The sequence below is a fragment of the Prionailurus bengalensis genome, chromosome D1, assembly GCF_016509475.1.
Source record: "Prionailurus bengalensis isolate Pbe53 chromosome D1, Fcat_Pben_1.1_paternal_pri, whole genome shotgun sequence".
In the NCBI taxonomy this organism is placed as follows: domain Eukaryota; kingdom Metazoa; phylum Chordata; class Mammalia; order Carnivora; family Felidae; genus Prionailurus; species Prionailurus bengalensis.
The window spans coordinates 55,344,072-55,364,873 of record NC_057346.1 but is presented as its reverse complement, the minus strand read 5'-3'; the positions used below and the strand labels follow the sequence as shown (position 1 = coordinate 55,364,873).

At 46.5% G+C, this 20,802-nt stretch overlaps 2 protein-coding genes across 2 annotated transcripts in view; both read left to right on the top strand.

The window, feature by feature from the left end:
* Positions 1-10,149, top strand: part of ACER3 (alkaline ceramidase 3) — a 177,611-nt gene extending 167,462 nt beyond the window's left edge. Inside the window, exon 11 of the mRNA XM_043580156.1 lies at positions 365-10,149. Coding sequence (XP_043436091.1) covers positions 365-418 — 54 coding nt within the window. The 3' untranslated portion in view covers positions 419-10,149. The remainder of the gene's footprint in view (positions 1-364) is intronic.
* Positions 10,150-19,147: 8,998 nt separating this feature from the next.
* Positions 19,148-20,478, top strand: B3GNT6 (UDP-GlcNAc:betaGal beta-1,3-N-acetylglucosaminyltransferase 6). Its single transcript, XM_043578860.1, has one exon. It carries the CDS (start codon positions 19,303-19,305, stop codon positions 20,476-20,478), a length of 1,176 nt encoding a protein of 391 aa, XP_043434795.1. The 5' UTR covers positions 19,148-19,302.
* Positions 20,479-20,802: the final 324 nt, after the last annotated feature.

The following is a 20,802-nucleotide window of genomic DNA, read 5'->3' as shown; positions in this document are numbered from 1 at the left end:
TTCCACGTACTGCTTTATGACCTTGGGCACGTCTGTTCTCTCTAAGCCTTAGTTTTTTTCAACAATAAAATGGAGCTGTTAATAGCTACATTAGGGAGTGTTTTAAAGATCTGAGATGATTTCAGTGCCCTGCTCCATGCCTGACAAAGTAGAAACTTCAGCCATTTAAATAAGTTAAATAAAAATCATTTCTGAGATCTGGTGCAACTCGGAAAAGAATATGCTGGACTCAGGCTACTCAGGACAGTTGGTAGCAAACCTATGAAACACTGAAGCACTGTAGTATTAGCACATAAGTTCTTTTTTCAGGGGCAACATGGAACAGTTACTTTCTTTCATTTTGTCCTAACTTGTTTCCAAACAGTTTCTCTTCGGAATCTGGCCAGTGATCCTGTTTGAGCCTCTCAGGAAGCACTGATGAATTATTCCAGGAAAACAAAGCATCTACCATAGGCCTGGCCAAATGAATAAGGAAATCCTTAAAGATCTACACATTCAAATATATCATGACCATCACAGCAAAGGAGTGACTTTCTAACTAATGCTGCCAGTCACACAGAGAATAAGGAATAGTCTTGTTGGATATTGAGTTCGCGTCTTTATCTCATTTGTCCCTTCTCCTCCTCACCCTCACCCTAAGATGTTTAAAAAGAAACAGACATGATGTGTGTATATATAGTTGAATGCTGGAAAAATGAGGCTTTTCTTAACAGGTTAACAGTTCGTGCTGATCATAGGAAATTTAACCTTTTCCCCTTTTTTGACAAGGGTTGCATGTAAATTATACTTTGCTTAATATTTGATTAAATGATCCAAACAGTCAGCTAAGTATTGGCAAAACCCCATACCCAGATGGCCAGCTGTGGAGCTGGCCGTGTCAGCCTTGATTTGTGTTCTTGTCGTAGTAACCTCATGAATGGTTTTCCAAGGTGAAAAAGAGCTATCTGTGGGATTCTGGTAGTTCCTCACGGTCTGCCCTTGTGCTAGTCAGCATGTCATAAGCAAGCTCCAACTGGCCACTCGGTTCCCTACTTGCCATACCCCAGATTTGCAGTGGGTTCTGGGGTGTCTGTGTGTGGCCACCGCCAATCGGAGTTGAGTGGGTCACCTTGTAGAGTTTGCAAAGACCACAAGGACACCTGTGGGATGTTGTGCCTCCAGGCTGTTAGTTAAAGGTGGTTTCTCTGTTTTCTTTGATCTTTGCAGATCTTTAAGTTGTCACTGGTTTTATGGCTAGGCAAACATGATTGGTGGTCTGGCCTGCCAATATTCCACCCTCTTGACGGAACTTGTTTGAAGTTACCAGTGAATGTTGTTTGTTACACTCTTTATAAACTATGCCATATTTTCCAGTTTTCAGAGGGGCCTTGGTTATGCCCAGGGAAATGTATCAGGTTAACTAGAGCTAAAATGATCAGGATCCTATTTACATAAAGCTTATTAGAATGCCTGCCCCTTCATTTGTTGAAGGAAATAGATACAAGAGTTGAGAATGGCTCTCACTTACTTGAACGAACTCCCCAAAATTAAAATACTAAAAAATGGCAGTGAAATATCATCACAAAGCAGCTAGTTCTGATTTGGGTTCAGATGTATAACAAATTGAATTACATTTCACAAACATAACACCGATCTGGAGTAAAACCTTATTTGACCCCTTTGCCTGAGGTATCACTGTATTGGTAGCTCTGTACCAGTTGGCATTTTTGCGACTTTATTATAAAACCCAGATTGTTTTTACCGCGTGGTGACATTGACCCAGATTAAATCCTGAAGCTACAGCTTCAAAAGGAAAATCATTTTTTTCTTCTGCAAAGGTATAAAAACACTCCTGTCATTTTCCCAGTATCCAATAAGTCGCCTTTGTACAAATTTAAAACCAGTACAGATTTTGTTGTTCTTCTTCACCTTCTGGCCTTAGTTTTAGTCCAAGAACTATTTTCCTTACCAAAGCATGCCAACACGCCATTAGGCATAAACTTCTGCCTACTTTTATGATCCTCCAGCAGGAAAAGCACTTGCCAAAATAAATCTAAAGAACTTTGGTTGTGCCTTAAGAAAACCTAAAACTAAACAGTTCTAATACACAGCCCGTAAGACTGTTCTTTCGCCATAAGATTCTGACTTCTGGCTACATTTCATGTGCAGCTACCTAGGCTATCAGCCATCTTACATTTTTCAAATAGGTTCATTTGTTTCACACCATTGTCTTTTGTACTTTTCACTCAAGCTACACTTCTGTGTAAAGAACCTATGTTTGGCAACAAAGGCACAGCCTTCTTGATAGCACAGCCAGGCGCAGGGAGACTGAGGCTGTGCATATCACAGACAAGGTGTGGAGAGCCCCCACTGATACCCAAGCCCTTTCCAGCAGTTTGCTGAACGAACAGTTCAGCCACCACCCCCTGTAGTCACTTGCTGAATGAAGTTGTCCAGCACCTCCGTGGAGAAGCACGGGCACCACTGGGTGACTTGTAACGCTGTGGCCACTTGTTCAGAGACCCTTTTCTCTGCTGTGAAAACAGCTGGCATGGAAGCAGAAAGCATTTTAGAAGTGTTGAGCAGAAAGCAGAGACTGAATCCAGGCTCTAACTCTCCCAAGTTCGCCTGTGCCTCACATACGGCTCTCTTTCTAGCAGCCTAAGTATTAGCACACTCAAGACTTCTTTTCTGTGCCATAGCGAGTATTATGGAAATACTGCTGACCTTCAGGGTATTGCTAAATCAACTTTATTTGAATGGCTTTATTTTTCCCTTCTAGGATTCCAGGTAGGCATTGTAGGGTTGGGTTCCCTTTACTTCCTTGGCAGACTTCCTAAACTAGAGTATACAAAAACCGATTTCCTGCTGAGCAAACATATCTGATGTGAAAGGTGCTCCTCTGTGAGCCCTGTAGCAAATTACATTTTAGAAAATACTAGTATCTTATGAGGATATGAAAGCAGCAGCTGGCCTGTGTATCTTAATATCCTGCCATTTTCACTCCAGAAAATTGAAAGCAATTTGACTTTTTTTCAAGGAAAAACTAAATGAAAGGTGGTTGTCCTAATCTGGTTGGTCACTCCACCCACCCCTCCCCACCGTGGTGCTTTCATGAAAACATTGCCAACACCTGAAGTGATCTCTTTTATCTTTGCGATATTGTATAAATTGATGATTGGGGATAAATTGATGACAAACATTTGTTTTTGATTAATTTACAAATGAGAACCTCAAGTAGTGTATTTGGTTTAGTAGAATCAGATAAAATATTATGGTTTACCCTAAATGCACAGTTTCCAGGACCATTAAACTAGTCTTTCCTTACACTAAGAATGTTTTACTTATACTGATGAAGTTTTGGGGTGATGGTGGGGTAGTCCAGAGCTGACAAGAAAGAATTCTTGAAGATGCCTTTGGTGCAAAGGTGATTTTATTAAAACAAGGAGACAGGACCCATGGGCAGGAAGAGCTTCATGGGGTCATAATAGGTAACTCATTACATACCCTCAGGTTGGGAGGGGGTCAGGGATAGAGTAAGCCTCTAAGGAATTTTGGAAGCAAGGTTTCCAGGATCTTGAGGGGCTAGCTGTTGCTAGGGAAATGCCACTTATTACCACTTAATAAACCCTCAGTCATGAGACCCTTTAGATGTATATCGAGGGCCCATAAACTTGGAGTATGATCTCCAGTGTATACCTTGGGAGAGTTGAGACAAAGGAAGTTGACTTATAGGATCCTCGAGGTTGGGATAATGTCAACCCAAGGTTCTCTTTTGCCCCCAGCGAAGTGTCATCCTTGAAGCAGCTGAGCTAGAGGGAGGTCACTCTGCTGGTCTCAAGGACTTGTCAGTGGGCTCTAGGCAGTAAGGGAATTTAATTTTTCATTTGCCTTAGTTTCCCACGTTACCATGGCAAGCATTTAAACCCCTTTCCTTTGTTCTTGGGTAGCCAGGAGTATCCGAGGACTATCACACATTCCACCTGGTGGGGGGAGGGGGGTGGTGTGCCAGCCTGTATTTTGCCCTCAGCTTGCCTCATGCTCCCCCATCAATACTAAAGATAAAGAGGTCAGAGTCAAAATCAAGAGACCAAAAACTTTGCATGAAAATCTTTACATGCCAAAAAAAAAAAAAAAACCCAAAAACTATATTCTATTTAAGATTTGATTTTTAATAATCTCTACACCCAACATGAGGCTCAAACATACAACCCAAGATCAAGAGTCACATGCTCTACTGACTGAGCCAACCAGGCACCCCAAAACTAAGTTCTGTTTTAATGCCTACTCCTTCAGAATTTAGCCAGTGCCCCTTAAAGTGTAATAATTTAGTTTTAAGGTTTTCTTATGAGTCGTATGGGTTCCATATTACTTTGCTCTTGAAAAGAAAAAAGAATCATGTGTTGCAAAGTTTTAATAGTTTTAACTCTCAGTTGCACGTTTACATGGCAAAAGAAATTATTATAACCCTGTGGTTTATGATGTGCTACTGGATAAATATTTATATAAAACTGATGTTTCAAAGAGAGTCAGTTATAATTGGAACTTGCAGACTGTATGGCAATTTGCAGATCTACCTCTGTTTTACATTTTGCCTCTTATCGGTGCCATAATGTAATTAGTTTGATTGCATTAGTTTGTCTTGTTTTTCAGTGTCTAAAATTACAGCTTACTCACTGTGCTGTAAACATTTGAAAATAATGACTAAAATTTGGCTAAAAGTAGTTAAACGCCTTTGTAGCGAGGGCTATAAAATGAAAAAAAAAATAGTCATGGCCCATCTGAATGGAAAACTTCAATGCTATTTTTTAAACTCTTGCACTTCAAGAATAAGGAAACTTTTAAAGGTCTAATTGTAGTTGCTAGATGAGAAATTGCCAGTTTTGCTGGGGTTCCTGTGAGCATGCTGCTGGACTTAACAATGTCTCCTGTTGGGGAGGAAAAATCTCTCCTTTACCCTCTTAGATTCAGTAGTTGAGGGCCTGGGAATTAAACTGACAAATGAGAGACGAGCAAGAGAAAATGTAGATTTTTATTCGCATGACACAGAGCATTCAGAGAAAGGTGGGGCCGGAGGCAGGATTTGGGGCTTATATACCATCTTAACAAGGGGAGGGGAGGGAAAGAGAGGGCACTGAAGGGAAAACAAATGATGTTCAGAATGGATAAACGGGCCCTTAGGAGAATAGATGGGAGATTGGATAGTTTTGTGACAATGTCTGCTCATTTGTGATGCCAGAGTCAAAACTACAACAGCTGAGTTCTTTGGGGGAGGTTCTGCTTTTAGGCAGATAAAAAGGGAGTTCAGGGAAAAAAGCCTCTTCCTATATCTGTTGATTCTCAAATGCCGTTAGCACAAAATAACTGTTATGCCACAGTGGTACGTGCCCCCTCCCCACATCTAAGACTTCCTTTATTTCCCCTAAGACTTCCCAAGATGTTTCAAGGACCAGAAGCGGAGATGGTGGCTGTGGAGAGAAGATTCAGGTTGGAAGTTGGGAGGTAGGAGATCTGCAAAGGGAAAGAAGGCATAGATTCATGGAGAAAGAAAAGGAAAAACAAAAATTAGTAGTTGGAGCAGATTATAAACTCAGTTTGAGTGCAGAGGACAGGCAGTCAAAAGGATTTCTAAACACTGGTCTTGAAGTGTCTTTAAAAGGCAGAGTCAGAATGGTAATGGCAGTCTCACAGTCATGGGTATTTCCTGGAGCTCAGACGACCGTGTTCTGGTGAACTTCCTGAGTGGCCCAAACCGTTGTGATAAATCCTTTGAAGTTCCCTTCAGCTTGCAGGGCTTAAGGAAATGGGCGCCTATCGGTGCCGAATCAGGAGGGTGGAAGAAAATTGGAAAAGTTATTTACTGACAAAATACACAAGGTGGCATGATCCAGCTTACAAAGAGGTGAAAATAGCTCAAAGAGAATGAACAGGACTAGAATCTGATAATCCACAATGGTGGGTTATAGTTTTCCATTGAAACCTAAAATTACCCCCATTTTCATCAAAGATAATCGAGGTAAGACTGTTTTTGTTTGTAGCAAGTCTAGTCTTACCAAATTTGACCTGGTTGTAAGTGTAGCAAGAATAGTAATTGACGTCATAGTCCTTTTTAAGTTTGTTTGGCTGGAACTTTTATTAGGGATCTCAGATTGGACTTTTAAACGCCTCAAAGCTAGGGGTGCCTGGGTGGCTCAGGTTATCTCACAGTCTTCAGTTCAGGTTGTCTCACAGTTCGTGGGTTCGAGCCTGCGTCAGGCTTGATGCTAACAGCTCAGCCTGGAGCCTGCTTCGGGTTGTGTCCCCCTCTCTCTCTGCCCCTCCCCTGCTCATGCTCTGTCTCTCAAAAATAAAATAAACATTAAAAAAATAAAAGCCTCAAGGCTGGGAGAACTCACCATCAGACTTCACTACAGATTTGGGTGAATTCCTTCTCAGGATCCCCAAAATATCCTAAATTTCTGGGCCTGCCAGGAAGTATCCTTCCTTACTCACCTGGAAGGCTGGGAATCCTGTAAGCCAGGCAGGTTGTCCAGGAAGGCGTTATAAGCTCTGGCTCCTTAAAGTCCACCTTAGTTTCCTAAAACTGGTCATCTCTGATTCTGTGCACACCATTCTCAAATATGACATTCCAGTCAAAGCCTAATATAACCAGTGTTTCAAATTGTCTCTTGTTATAAAGAGAACAAATTCTTACTGAACATCCAAATACTGCCATGAAAATAACATTCAGTAAGAGTTTCCAGACTCTGGACGGATGAGGCAGGGAGAAAAGGTAAATGTTTGTTTTTGTTTACAAAGACGTAATCTACTGAACTGCTGTGTGGTATATAGATCATTTAACAGAAAGGGTTTCTGAAACCAAAAAAAAAAAAAAAATGAAAAACATTAAAGAACCAGCAATATTCTAAGCAAAGGTCACAGAAGAAATCATAATCATTCTTTATCAGTGTACTCAGTCTCACGTGATAACTTCAGGTGTTTCTTGATTTGGGATTAGCAGTTTTATGAATCCACAAGCTTTTCTGTTTGTTCTAGAAACCATTTGTCCAGGGATATGATCTTAAAATTACCTAAACAATGACATCAGAAGCCTGTACCCCCAAGTACCTATTGTAGTCTTTACCATGGGTCCGTGAGACAGTCTTTTTTTGTAAAACAATATCTTTGAGTGACAAAAGGCTTTAAATGGCCATGGTTAAAGATTTGATAAAGAGTTCTTTATAATGTAGTTGACAAGGAAATGTAGTCGTCCCTGTAACATTCACTTTAGATAACTGGAGGTGTGACTAATCGCTTTCTACCAGGACATGGACAGCTAGGACGTTGACAAATTTCCAACAATCCAAGAAACTTTATCCTTTTAGGAAGGAATTTCAACGTCTAGTTTTGCATCCATATACTATTGGGCTCATTTCTTCAAAAAAAAAAATTAAAAATAAATGCATTCAATCAGCCAGTTTACCCACATGAATAAGATATTCCCCGCTTTTTTTTTTTCTCTCCTCCACTCCTGCCCCCTTCTGTAGACCCTTTACAGCTTTCTATGCCCATGCGGGATTTTGTCCTTTCCTCTTCTTTCCTCATTCTGGAACAGCCTTTTTACAACCTCTGTGCAACTACTGTAGGATAAAATTGCTTTCCTTTTTTTCTTAACAAAACACATCTTTCATACCTTTCAGGCCTTTCGAGATGCGTCCCTTCTTTATTGTTTCTAGTACTCTCACTTACATATATTGATTAGCATTCTTAGCCCCTAATAACCTTAATTTCCAGTGAAAATGAGGAAGTTGACAGTTGTGAACTACCACATGTCAGCATTCTGTAAATTAGCATATTTATGAATGTACCACTTCAACTTCCAGAGGTAGCTGCTTCTTTATAATACAATTTATTTTTTTTAAGTTTTTATTTTATTTATTTTGAGAGTGAGAACAAGAAAGGGGCAGAGAGAGGGAAAGAGAGAATCCCAAGCAGGCTCTGCACTGTCAGCACGGAGCCTGACATGGGGCTCGAGCCCATGAACTGTGAGATCGTGACCTGAGCCGAAATCAAGAGTCGGGTGCTCAACCAACTGAGCCACCCAGGTGACAGTCTCTGGTACAGTTTCGTAATGTGGTGAAAGAACATGTTTATTAACAGGTCCCAAACATCTTTGGTCTTTCCGTAAAAATAAGTCAAAGGTAGATAAACTTATGTTTTGCAATTAACGTTTTAGTATTTTATTTGGAACTGACCTACACTCAGAAGCAGACAACTGCTTCGCTTGAATTCAAACTGAAGACACAACTCTGGCTTGGGAGCACAAACTTTGACGTTAGATACTAAACCCTTGACACCCTTGAGGGGAAAGTGGAAACTGTGAGGGATAGCCAGTCTCATCAAGCAACAATTCTTTCCCTGACAGGCGATCAGAGCTGCTAAGAAGACCGATCACTGAGGAAATGAAGCAGTATTATTAGCTACAGGATTTCTGCCGTTGCAGACGCACCGCTTGGCCATTTGCAATCCCGACCCCGTTTTTAACTCACTTTAAATAGTGAATTGAATTATTTCACATTAATGAATTCACTCACATTAAATGTGGATGTTATTTCACAAGGCCTTCATTTATCATTAAATCCAGCAAATGACTGCTTGTTTTGATTGGCAGACAATGATCACGAGAATATTTCCTACTACAAAACCCTAAAAACTCAAAAAATTCAACCACCGGTCTGCAGGTGGCCTAAAATCGCCCCCCTCTATTTAGCCCAGCCAGCAGCTGTTGGTATTCTAGCACCAACCACAGGTCACACTTTGCTCACGGTTCCTTTTCACCCCTTCTCAACAAGACCTGCTTCATTGCTTTAGAGTGCAACGTTGATACTTGAACTAGAGTTCGTCACTGGTAATTTGAATATTCACAAAATTATCATAAAAGAAGCTTTATTTGAGACTTCTGGCAAAGCCAGATCTGCAGAACATCGCTTTTGCATTGAGTTGGCCCAAGTAACTAAGGTTGCAGCAGAGCACATTTATTAGACAAATCTTTAAGCACATAAATATGGTTCACTGCAGATAGTCATCCTGAGATCATCTGCACCTAAAACAAAATGTTTTATGAGACCATTTTGCTCTAGACCAGGGATTGGCAAACTATAGCCCACAGACCCATCCAGTCTGCCGTTGTATGGCCTGCAAGGTAAGAATGATTTTTACATTTTAACGGTGTTATTTAAACATACAAAAAGAAAAAGAATAAGCAACAGAGAGGTGTGTGGCCTGCAATGCCTCGAACATTCACGATCTGGTTCTGGGATTTTGCCCTCTTCTCTAGGCCTTCAGCAAACGAACTCCATAATGGAAGTACAGTACTTCTCTCCACACTTCTCTGCAAGATGACTGGTGTATTTGTCAGCAGGAAAATATGTTCTGCACTTAAGACCTCTCTCACTTCTTTGTTGAATGTAGTAATAGCATTTGTGTTTAAATATTGACACTCTAACACCATTTCTTCCTATCAGTTTTACTAGATTGTCAACAGCCTGCTGCAAAGTGCCTAAACCTTTGGGGAAAAAATTACGTGATTTTGTTTTCTTTATGAAGGAAATTCCATTCCATACTGTAAAATCCAACAACGCTAGGTGCATAGTCATGGGTACTTCTTTTTTTTTTTTTTTCTTTCTAAAAGAAAAAGTTCGAAGCCCTTTCCACAATTAGTCCTTGTTTCTTTTTGCCTTTTCTTTTTAGAGCTAAATTATTTAATAGCAATTAACAAGTGAGTCTATTTTAATAGGTATTGCCAATTTCTGTTGAATGTACTGATCAGGCATTGTTTACTGTCCAGCATTTTCATACTTGTAATATTTCTGAGTCATTAATGTGACCAACAGATAAACTGTTCAAGCTAATGTAAAGGTTCCTGGTTTCATTTTGGTGCAAATGTCTGTTCTACTAGCAATTATTTAATAAACATAGGTTGTACTGAGTCTATACAAGGAACTAACCATTTTCAGGTGATCTCAGATCTGCTTATTCACTTTCTCCATTTGATTTGCCTGTGCCGCAATCATTTTTCTAGACGATAGTAGAACTATGTATTTTTATCTAATCTGCTATAATCTAGGCTATATTTCATTAATTACCTCTCTATAGGTGAAAGTATTAAAAACAATACTGTTTTGAATAAGACTTCTGGTAATGTTTTATCCCTGGTTTATATTAATATACACCATTTATATAAAGGTAGGGCCACCATGTTGTACAGTTTGCGCGCTGCACAAGGCACGCACTTGAAGGAGGGGGTTAGTGGAAGCTGAAATCTAACCTGTGCTCAGCTTGTCATGGTATGTGCCTTGGTAGGATTGTATCTTGGGACACCTTTTTCCGATTTCTAGGTGAAATGATCTGTATAGGCTAGCAGCAGTCCTGTTCGTGGGAAGGATCTTTGTCATTAGTTTTGAACTATATTGAAGTACCTTTCTACTCCAAGCCTGGGTGATTTGCAAAGCAAAAGCTAGTAACTTTTCAATAAAGCATTTATGACCTATAAATGCACAGCATTCTCAACTTTAGGAGCTCTAGAGTAAACACGTGAACCTTCCAGCTTCACACAACAAGGAGGAACAGGGCAGAAACAAAAAAACGTATGCCTATGGCTTCTGTCTTTGGCAATGGCTAAAGTGCCATCTGCAAGATGTAAAACGTAACTAGAATTTCCCACATCTCACTTAGTATTACAAACAATAACTTTTCAAATATTAGCTTTCCTAGCCAGACTGGCTAGAATGGGTAGTTTGAATCACTGCTGACCATCTGGTAGATTCTCCAACTAGTTCCCCCCTTGTGTGTCAGAAAGGACAGCCTTACCTGAATCAACAAGGATGGAACAGGTACACAAGAGAATTTACAAAGTGATTTGGACTCTGCTTTGTAAAAGGGATGCCTGAAAAGGGGTTGAGATTGCTTTTATTCCACCTCAGAACAGTACAAGCCTTTTTTTTTTTTTTTTTTTTTTTTTTTTTTTTTTTTTTTTTTTTTAGAGAGAGAGTGAGCGGGGGAAGAGGGGCAGAGGGAGAGGAAGAGAGAATCTTAAGCAGGGCTTGATCCCATGACCCCTCCATCATGACCTGAGCTGAAATCAAAAATCACTTAACCAATGGAACAACCCAGGTAGCCCAGTGCACAACTTTCTAAAGCCACCCTGCCATACATAACGTCTACAACAGGCATTCACCATTTGAGTGACTTTTTATTGAGCTGACTGGGGTGGGTTTGTTTCCCTTGCTTTGTTTTTTCCCAGCTTTCTCTCGTGCTTCAGCCCTGGACTAGAACACAGAATAGGTCTACCTAAGTGCTAGAGAGAGCAGGACCTATCTCACCTGGCAGGGCAGCCTAGTCCCAAAATAGGGCTGATTCTCAAATGTGGAGGAAGCATAAAAAGAGAAAGAGGTTTCATTTCTGGAACCTCGCTTTGAGGGAACCAAAGGGCACTGTGCCATCCACTCCACAAACTTTGGAATGCTGTGTCCATGTTAGGTGCTAGGAGCACATGGAGAATAAATCCTGCCCTAGGCAGCTATACTCTCATGCCCAGGAGTGTCCCGGAGGGAGGGAACAGAGAGCTTTGGGAGTATGCACTAGGGAACTGGGGTAAGGAACACGTCCCTGAGGAGGAACATTACGTTAAGACTGAAGGGTAAGAGGAGTGAGGAAAGGAAAGACAGGCTGATCACAGCAGGGAGCGGGAGGTGAGTGTCTGGAGAGGTGAGCAGGAATTAAGTCACACAGGGCTTTCAAAGCTGCGTTGAGAACCTGAATTTGGAGAGCACCTGAAAGGGTGGAGGATGGACTTAAAGCCAGTGTGAGCACAGGGATACCAGATAGAAAACACGGTGGTCCCAATGGTAGGTAGTGGTGAAGAGCGGCACTGGGCACAGGTATGGAAGAGCAGATACAACTGAGTTCTATGGGAAGCGGCAGGATTGGGTGAGTTATCGAGTAAGTCTGGGACTGAGAGGCAGTAAAATGCTGTGGACCTGGAGCTCAGCTGAGTGATCTGAGCTGAAGACAACTTTGGGAATCCAAGGCACACGTGATATTTGAAGGCATGAGAGGGAGATCACGGAAGGAGAAAAAGAGCATCTCAGACTGAGTCCTAGAAACCAAACTGTTTAGGGATCAGGTAGAGGGATTAGGAAGGACAGGGGCACCTCTCCAACCAAAGAGAATCACTTCTCACTTGGGAGGGAATCCGGGGGTGAGGGCCCAAGTTCTAGTTCCTCAGGATGCCAGAGGCCGGGCTGGTGCGGCTGTGGCTGCTGGCAGGGCTAGCTGCGTGCTCCATGTGGCATGCGGGGTAGAGGGCAGGGGCAGTCCTGACCCAACCCTGCACTGAGGCAGCAGGCTCCCAGGGGAGCCCACTGGCATTAGTCCTGACAGGGTGCAGTTACATTCTTCATGTCCTTGGTGGTGTCTAAAGTCGTGGCGTGGGCTCCCGGGGCCCCCACCGAGAAGGTGTCTGCCTGCCCGTAGGCAAGTCACTTAACTTTCAACATTGGAGTCTATAGCTGTAAAACGTAGGGTTTTGTCTGAAGGGTTAAGCACCATGGTGTAGTACGAATCTAATTATAATGGGCTTTCTGAATAGGATCCTTCCTTGTAAGAGTGCCTGGCCTTGGCCTGCCAGGGGTACCTCAAAACTCGTGGACGACCTTGAGGAGTCAACCTCTCTTCTGGATCCCGCTCGCACGACCAGCTCAACCTGGAACAAGGGGCCATCCAGCTTTCCTCCCCTTCCTGGTTGTCAGGTACCAGGCTGTGCTCACACAACCTGTTTGTCTTGGAGGTGGGGACAGTTTCCTCTGCCTTATCCCACCCGTTTTTCAGGCTAGGGTGTGGCCCAGCAAGTACCAGACTGGGACTTCTTGTACTGGATTAAAACACCCACCTTTCGTTGTAAAGAAGAGGGCTGGAAAGGAGTTAAGGCTGTTTTAATCTTTATTTTTGAGAGAGAAAGACAGAACATGAGTGGGGGAGGGGCAGAGAGAGAGGGAGACACAGAATCCGAAGCAGGCTCCAGGCTCCGAGCTGTCAGCACAGAGCCCGACGCGGGGCTCGAACTCACAGACCGCGAGATCATGACCTGAGTCAAAGTCGGACGCTTAAGCGACAGAGCCACCCAGGCACCTCTAGGCTCCTTTACTTCTTTCTCTGAACAGTTCACACCTTTCTGAAGCCACCCTGACACCCACATCCACTAGATACATCTCACTAGGCTCCTCGCTGGCCACTCCAGAACCTTCCTAGAGAGCTCATAGTTGCCTGCCCTAAAGTCTGTTCATTTTACTCCAATAAACCTGCCCCCATTTAACTTTTCTCCTCATTTTAATTCATTCCTAAACTTCCCCCAAAGGCATTTCTGCTGGGGGGGAAAGATGCATTTTTAGGGGGCTTGAAGAAAATGAGTTAACAAAATTATGTCATTCTGCTCACCTGGATGGCCAGCTGCTCCATGCCAGGCCCTGGACCCTTGGCCATGAGTGGGACAGGAGTTGCTCAGTGTGTGGAGAAATACAGTCGGCCCCTCTCTAGGGTTGTGCCCTTGGCCTCGTGTGCCCCAGATTTAATTGGTGCGCCCATCCTCTTTCAGACTTCACCTGCCAGCAACTTTCCAGGGAGTCTGGACTCCCCTCCTCCTTCAGTCTACTCTCACCATCCCCACTGAAACCTACACCCGAGCCCCCAGCTTCCTCCGACCACTCACTTCCCCCTCATCCTTGTTCCCTCACCCTTCTATCATCCAGCCACCCCACCCCCCCCAACCCCCTGCCGACCCAGGGCCCTCTAAATTAGCAGGAAGGACACGGAGCCTGAGAGGTGAACTCTCACACAATATCCAATAAAGCATCAATCTACGAAGACATCCCCTGCCCAATCGAGGCGGGGCCACGCCTCGCTGTCCTGTGGATCACCATCTGCCTCCGGGGTCCCTGCCTCCAGCCTTGCCCTCTCCAACAACTGTGCCACCATATGGGCTGCTGTAATGGACTCCGGAAAGCAGAGACTTGCCAAAACTTTCAAAGGATCAAGATAAAACGCCAGGTACGGTGTTCAAAGCCTTTCTCAGGCTACTTCTATCTCTGTATCTTCAACTCTCAATATTTACCCCTCCACACACATTAAGCCTGGAATGTTCCCCAGACAAGTCCCGTTTGTTCCCACCTCTGCACGTCACCTCAGGGTGCCTGCTGGGAAAACTTTCCATCTCAAAACCCACATGGTAGCTTAAAGGCGGCCATAAATTTTTGGAGCTCCTCCTCATCCCTTGTGTCTGGGCTGGCCCTGTGACTTGCTTTGACCAACAGAATGTGGACGAAGTGACATGATGCACATTCTGAAGCCCAGGCCTCCAAGGCCTTTGTCGCCTCTGCCTCCGCCATCTTGGAACCCCGAGACCACCGTGCCGTGAGGCAGCCCAGGATGAAAAGGCACCAGGAGAGCAAGGCCCAGCTGTCCCAGTTGAGCACTGCCCCTAGCTTACCAGTTAACTGAATAGAGCCACATGAGAGAGCCCAGGCGGGTCCTGCGCAAGAGCCTCCCAGGAAACCCATGGAATCCTGAAAAACATACATGCTGGTTGTTTCAAGCCATTACGTTTGGGGATGGTTTGCTACGCGGCAATAGACAACTGACAGAATCCAGTTCTGCTGTGAACTCTTCTTGGCTCACTCAGGTCCCCTTCTCCAAGTCTCCTCTCTGTGTTTTGTATGCGCCACATCCCTTTTTAACTATTCAATATCTGGCTCTCCCAAGAGACGGTGAGCTCTTGAGGACCAAGTCCGAGGCCGATTCACCTCTCTCCTGACCACTCACAGTGATAATGGGATGAAGCCCTTGACCATCTGCCCAATTCAGCACGCTCGGATGTCATTAATGTGTTTAGAAAATATGCCCGTATGGACATTTTACACACAATTCACTCAACAAAGACTTTAGAGCGTGTCCTATGTTAACAGAACAGATCCCAGGCCCTGGAGTTGCCCTCCATCCAGCAGGGAACGCTGGTCATCACAATACAGCATTATTTCAGTCAGGTATTTGCTGGAGCGTGCAGGGCAGCGGTGGGTGGAGTCAAAAAAACCAGAAGAGATGGCATTTAGCTCCACGGCAAAGGGTAAGCAGTCACTGTAGGAAGGAAGCTTATAGCTGTCCCCTATTTCACCCTCCCTCCAAGGAGGAGGAAGGAGGTCATGGATTGGTCAGATTCAAGAACACTGAACTGAGCCAAAGTCCTGGGGGTTGGGCCTCCACATGCAAAAGAAGGGGTTAAAGGTAAGTCCCAGTCTGGGGACGGCTCCTGTCTCTTCTCTCTCAGATACTCAAGGTAAGACGGGGGCTTGGGCTGCTTCCCATCGGCAAGGAGGTGCATTTTCTCCCCTCCTCACACCCCTCCCCCTAGAGGGTGAAGCAAGAACTAGAGGGAGGAAGGGGCAGGGGAAGGAACCAGGACAAAGCTTCCGAGTTAGGGCTCCATGCCTGATTGCCTACCATATCCGCTGTGCATATATTCCCCAGGAATACCTTAAGGTGCTAGGGGGCTGGTGGATGACCCAGGATCCGTGTTCCATTCAGCCGTCTCGGCATCAAACCAGAGGAGGGAATAACCAACAGGAACTTTGCCTGTTCCTGGGAAAATAAAGAGAACCCCAGGCAGAGTGAATGGCATTGCAAAGGAAAGCAAACATACGTGTAGAGCAATAAACAGAGAAAGAAAGGCGGTGAGAGGGTCACAGAGGAACTTCAGATAATCCTACGCCACTCAGTAAACTTTCTTGTGTTAGTTAATTGCTAATATTACCATAGTCCCCATTTACTGCACACCGTGTATAAGTCAAAGTGCCTTATACGGATCAACTCATTTCATCCCCTGAGGCACCGAGATAAATTAACTTGCCCACGTTCCCACAAATGAGGAACCCGGGGTTCTAAAGGGATACCTAAGTGGCAGGTGTGTCCCCTTTTCCCACCTTTGCCACTCAGCAGCCATGGTAACAAGGACACATGTTCCACTGAGCTGGTCGTACCAGGTTTCCTGCACGAGGTGGTACTTGAGCTGAGTCCTGAGAGACAGGGGATCGGGGCCAGCAGAGCCCCTGAGAGCCTGAGGTGGGAGCACCCCAGGAGACCTGGAAGAGCGCATTGAGAAAAGGGGGGAAGTCCAGCAAAAAGAACGACAGGGGACACCCAAAGTTTCACAGCGGCCGCATCCAAGAACAGGGTGTGGCAAACCAGCGCCACCCTCAGGATGAGACCACGGCCCACCCTGCTCGTTACTCATGTGGAAAAGTGGCCAGGATTCAGCTTCCTCGATGAGCGTTATCAAAGTAAATGCAAGTTTCCTTGACACAAGAATTACTTTTTCTTTCGCGAAATGGTTCTGGGCGGAGAGAAAAAAGACAGGGAGTGCTTTTCCAATTTTGTTTTTAACTAGCGTTTGTATGGCCCTTCGGCGTCAGTGATGTTATTTTCTCGCTGTGCCGCCGAGAGACGGGTGTTAACTTTCTCAATTTTTCAGTTGAGGAAACGACCTCTCACAAAGGCACACAGCTAGTGGAAACAGCCGGCTCAAGCCAGCTCCTCAGGCTCCAAAGTCTATTCTCATTCGTTCTTTTATTCTTTCGTTCACTGAGAAGAAAAATGTGTCGCCTGCCACAAATGTGCCAGGAACAGGATAAGCCACTGAGCGTATCGTGATGACAAAATGGACTTGGGCCATCTCACTGTCTCTCCCATCTCAGGGCATCAAACACTGAAGCAGGAATTCAGTAGGAGCTACAGGATCCTACGTCTAGTATTTCCAATGGGACTCAGTGATGACACCCACACTTTTGCAGGGTTCTCTCGCTTTTTTGGGTAGTTATCGGTACCTCCATTATTTCACCGAACACCTGCTTTGTGCCCATCTCACGCTAGACGTGGTGCAGGGACTATATAAGACACAAACACTAGAGCACAATTCAATCCAGTAACACCTACGACGTGCAAATGACTCGGTCTGAAGATATTTGTCGAGCACAGGCTTTGGCAAAGTATCCGTTCGACAAAGATTGACTGGCACCCCTGATAATCATAATAGGTAATCTCTGCTGAGCACCTACCATGTGCCGAGTAGCATGCCAAATTCTTTATACACATTACCATTTAATCATCATGGTGAACAACACAGATGTCATACCTGCCCTCAAGATGCTTACAGACTAGGGAGGAAGATACGCTTTTTTTTTTTTTTTTTTTTTTTAATTTTCTTTGAGAGGCAGAGGGGCGCCTGGGTGGCTCAGTCGGTTAAGTGTCCGACTTCAGCTCAGGTCACGATCTCACGGTCCGCGAGTTCGAGCCCCGCGTCGGGCTCTGGGCTGATGGCTCAGAGCCTGGAGCTTGCTTCCGATTCTGTGTCTCCCTCTCTCTCTGCCCCTCCCCTGTTCATGCTGTATCTCTCTCTGTCTCAAAAATAAATAAACGTTAAAAAAAATTTAAAAAAGAAAGAGAGGCAGAGAGAGCAAGTGGGGGAGAGGGGCTCTATCTCACGACCGTGAGATGATGACCTGAGCTGACATCAAGAGTCGGACGCTCAACCAACTAGACCACCCGGGCACCCCACAAGAAGATACACTTTAAAACAAATAATGTTCTGGTTTCCTTTGAGCAACGTTAAAGCCTAGCCAAGGACATTCCTATTCAATGGACCCAGAGGTTGAGGAGGCTGAGCAGGTGTTAAGCAGGCAAAGGAGGGAGGGGAGGGGGGTCCATCCAGGCAGGGGAGCTCCAAGGTAGAAAGACATAGAAAGAGCTTTGCCAGGCTAAGGCTGTGACTTGGCTGATGGCCAGGGCAGGTGGCTGACAGAAAGCTGAAGAAAAGAGCACGAGGAGTGGCATGAAATCTGCACGTTCACAGGTACCCCCAGCTACTGTGGAGGAAGGATCTGCTGAGAGCGAGAAAGCGTGTGGACAGAACTTCCGGTTAGCCTGTTGATAATGGGAATGGAAGTGGACAGGCTGATGAAACCCTTAGGCGTTAAAATCAAACAGGCTTGGGTGGAGGGATGAAGAAAAGGAAGGAGTCGGTCACGGTTTGGGGCCTGAACAAAAACCACAGTGTTGTGGCACTCTGGAGCAATCCTGGGGACGAAGATGAGAGCTGAGGTTGCACCCAGGGTGGCCGTGGAGCACCACACAGAGGTGCTTGGTAACAGGTGGCTGGTTGGACATATGGCACAGGAGCTTGGAGGCCCTAAAGCAAAGGAGACGTCTAGGACAGGACCCTGGGGACCTCCCACTCTTAAAGGTGGAAAGAGGAGGAAATGACCAAAGGGAATCTAAAGACGTGGCGAAAGAAGGAGACAGAAAGCCAGAAGGGAGTGGCATCTCTTAAACAGAGACAAGTGTGTTTCAAGGACAGGAGCCGGTGCGACAGGATTTAGCAGGGAGTAAATACAAAAAAGGCTACTGTGATCTGGGATTTGTCTTGAGGGGTTCTTCATGAAAGCAGGGCTTGAAGTGCCCCTGGGCAGGCGGGGGGAGTTAGATACACAGAAAAGAGGGCCTGACCTGGCATATTCAGGGAACAGAAAATAATACCAGCATGAAGAAAAAAAGGAGTGGGGTCAGAGGATGCCAACGAGGTTATAATATCGCTGACTGGCCACTTTATGCTCATTTAATGCTCCCAACAACCCTGCACAGTAGGAATCTACTAACCCTTTCTTACAGAGAACACTCAGTCCTAGAGATCTGAAGTGATGTGTTCAAGAGGACACATTAAGTGGTGATGCCAGAATTTGACGTGTGTCTGAGTCCATTGCTGTCACCTCAGGCTTCCTTGACTAAGGTGGCAAAGGAGGAAATAAATCAGAGAGGGGCAGGGCTGACAGGGACAGAGAGGAGGGAATAAGGGTGGAGAGATTTGGATGCAGAAACTCCAGGGTATGGAGTCTGGATATAAGCTGAGGGTGGGGAGAGTCCGGGCTTCTGGCTGGAGTAACTGAGTGGACGGTGATGCCATTTACTGAGGTAGGGAAGCAGGATAGGAATTCACAGGACGATGAAGATTTTGGCTTTGACATGAGTTCGCTGAGCCTGGGTGGATTCCGCCGGGGTGGGGGGGGGGGGTGTCAGGAGACAATGAGATTCTGAAGGTCAGAACACTCCAGACTGTGGGAGACGTGAGATGCTTTGGGGTAATCTTGAATTGTGGTTGGCCCTTAACCCTGTAGCAGCAAAGTTGAGAAGGGGCTGGTTCCGGGAGAGACGTGATGGGGCAAGGGTGCCCTTCTGCTGACACCGAAGATGACTCCTGGCTCACCTCTGACTCGGTTTCCCCCACAGATGGCTTTTCCCTGCCGCAGGTCCATGAATCCTAAGACTCTGACCTTCTTTCTGGTGGGTGTGAGTTTCTTGGCCCTGCACCTATGGTTCCTCCAAGCCTCCAGGTCCCCGCAGGAGACCATGTGGGATGGATCCGTCGAGGCCACCCCTGCTGCTCCTGTGGCCGCGCAGCCGTGGCTGTTCAGCCCGTGTGTGGCCAACGACTCGGCCAACGCCACGGACGACTTCGAGCAGCTGCCGCAGCGCATCCAAGACTTCCTGCGGTACCGCCACTGCCGCCACTTTCCCCTGCTCTGGGACGCGCCCGCCAAGTGCGCGGGCCGGCGCGGGGTCTACCTGCTGCTGGCGGTCAAGTCGTCGCCCGCCAACTACGAGCGGCGCGAGCTCATCCGCCGCACCTGGGGGCAGGAGCGCCTGTACGGCGGGCGGCAGGTGCGGCGCCTCTTCCTGCTGGGCACGAGCCCGCCCGAGGACGCCGAGCGCGCCGAGCGGCTGCAGGCGCTGGTGGGGCTGGAGGCGCGCGAGCACGGCGACGTGCTGCAGTGGGCCTTCGCGGACACCTTCCTCAACCTCACGCTCAAGCACGTGCACCTGCTCGACTGGCTGGCGGTGCGCTGCCCGCACGCGCGCTTCCTGCTCAGCGGCGACGACGACGTCTTCGTGCACACGGCCAACGTGCTCAGCTTCCTGGAGGCGCAGCGGCCCGACCGCCACCTCTTCGCCGGGCAGCTCATGGACGGCTCGGTGCCCATACGCGACAGCCGGAGCAAGTACTTCGTGCCGCCGCAGCTCTTCCCCGGGCCGGCCTACCCGGTGTACTGCAGCGGCGGCGGCTTCCTCCTGTCCAGCCGCACGGTCAGGGCCCTGCGCGCGGCCGCCCTCGACACCCCGCTCTTCCCCATCGATGACGCCTACATGGGCATGTGTCTGAAGCGCGCGGGCCTGGCGCCCAGCGGCCACGAGGGCATCCGGCCCTTCGGCGTGCAGCTGCCCGGCGCCCAGCAGCCCTCCTTCGATCCCTGCCTGTTCCGCCAGCTGCTGCTCGTGCACCGTTTCGCGCCCTACGAGATGCTGCTCATGTGGAAGGCGCTGCACAACCCCGGGCTGAGCTGTGGCCCGGATCACAGGGTCTCCTGAGGACGGGTGGGGCGTACTGGGGGAGGGTGAGCAACCCCCGCACGTGATGCGTCCCGCGCTGAGAGCGCATCTTTCCTGCTCTGGATACCTTCTATCCCACCCAGCTCGGTGCACCCGAACCCCAGCTGCACACTGGAATCACCTGGGGGGGGGGGGGGCGGGGGTTGCAAAAGCCTGGCTCCTGGCCCCACCTCCAGAATCTCTGATTGTGTTGGTGCCGGGTGTCCCTGGATACCTAGGTATTTTTTAAGTTCCTCGGGTGATTCGAGTGTGCAGCTAGGAATGAAGCCCGCTGGGCAAGGGAGGTCAGTTGCCCCTCCAAAC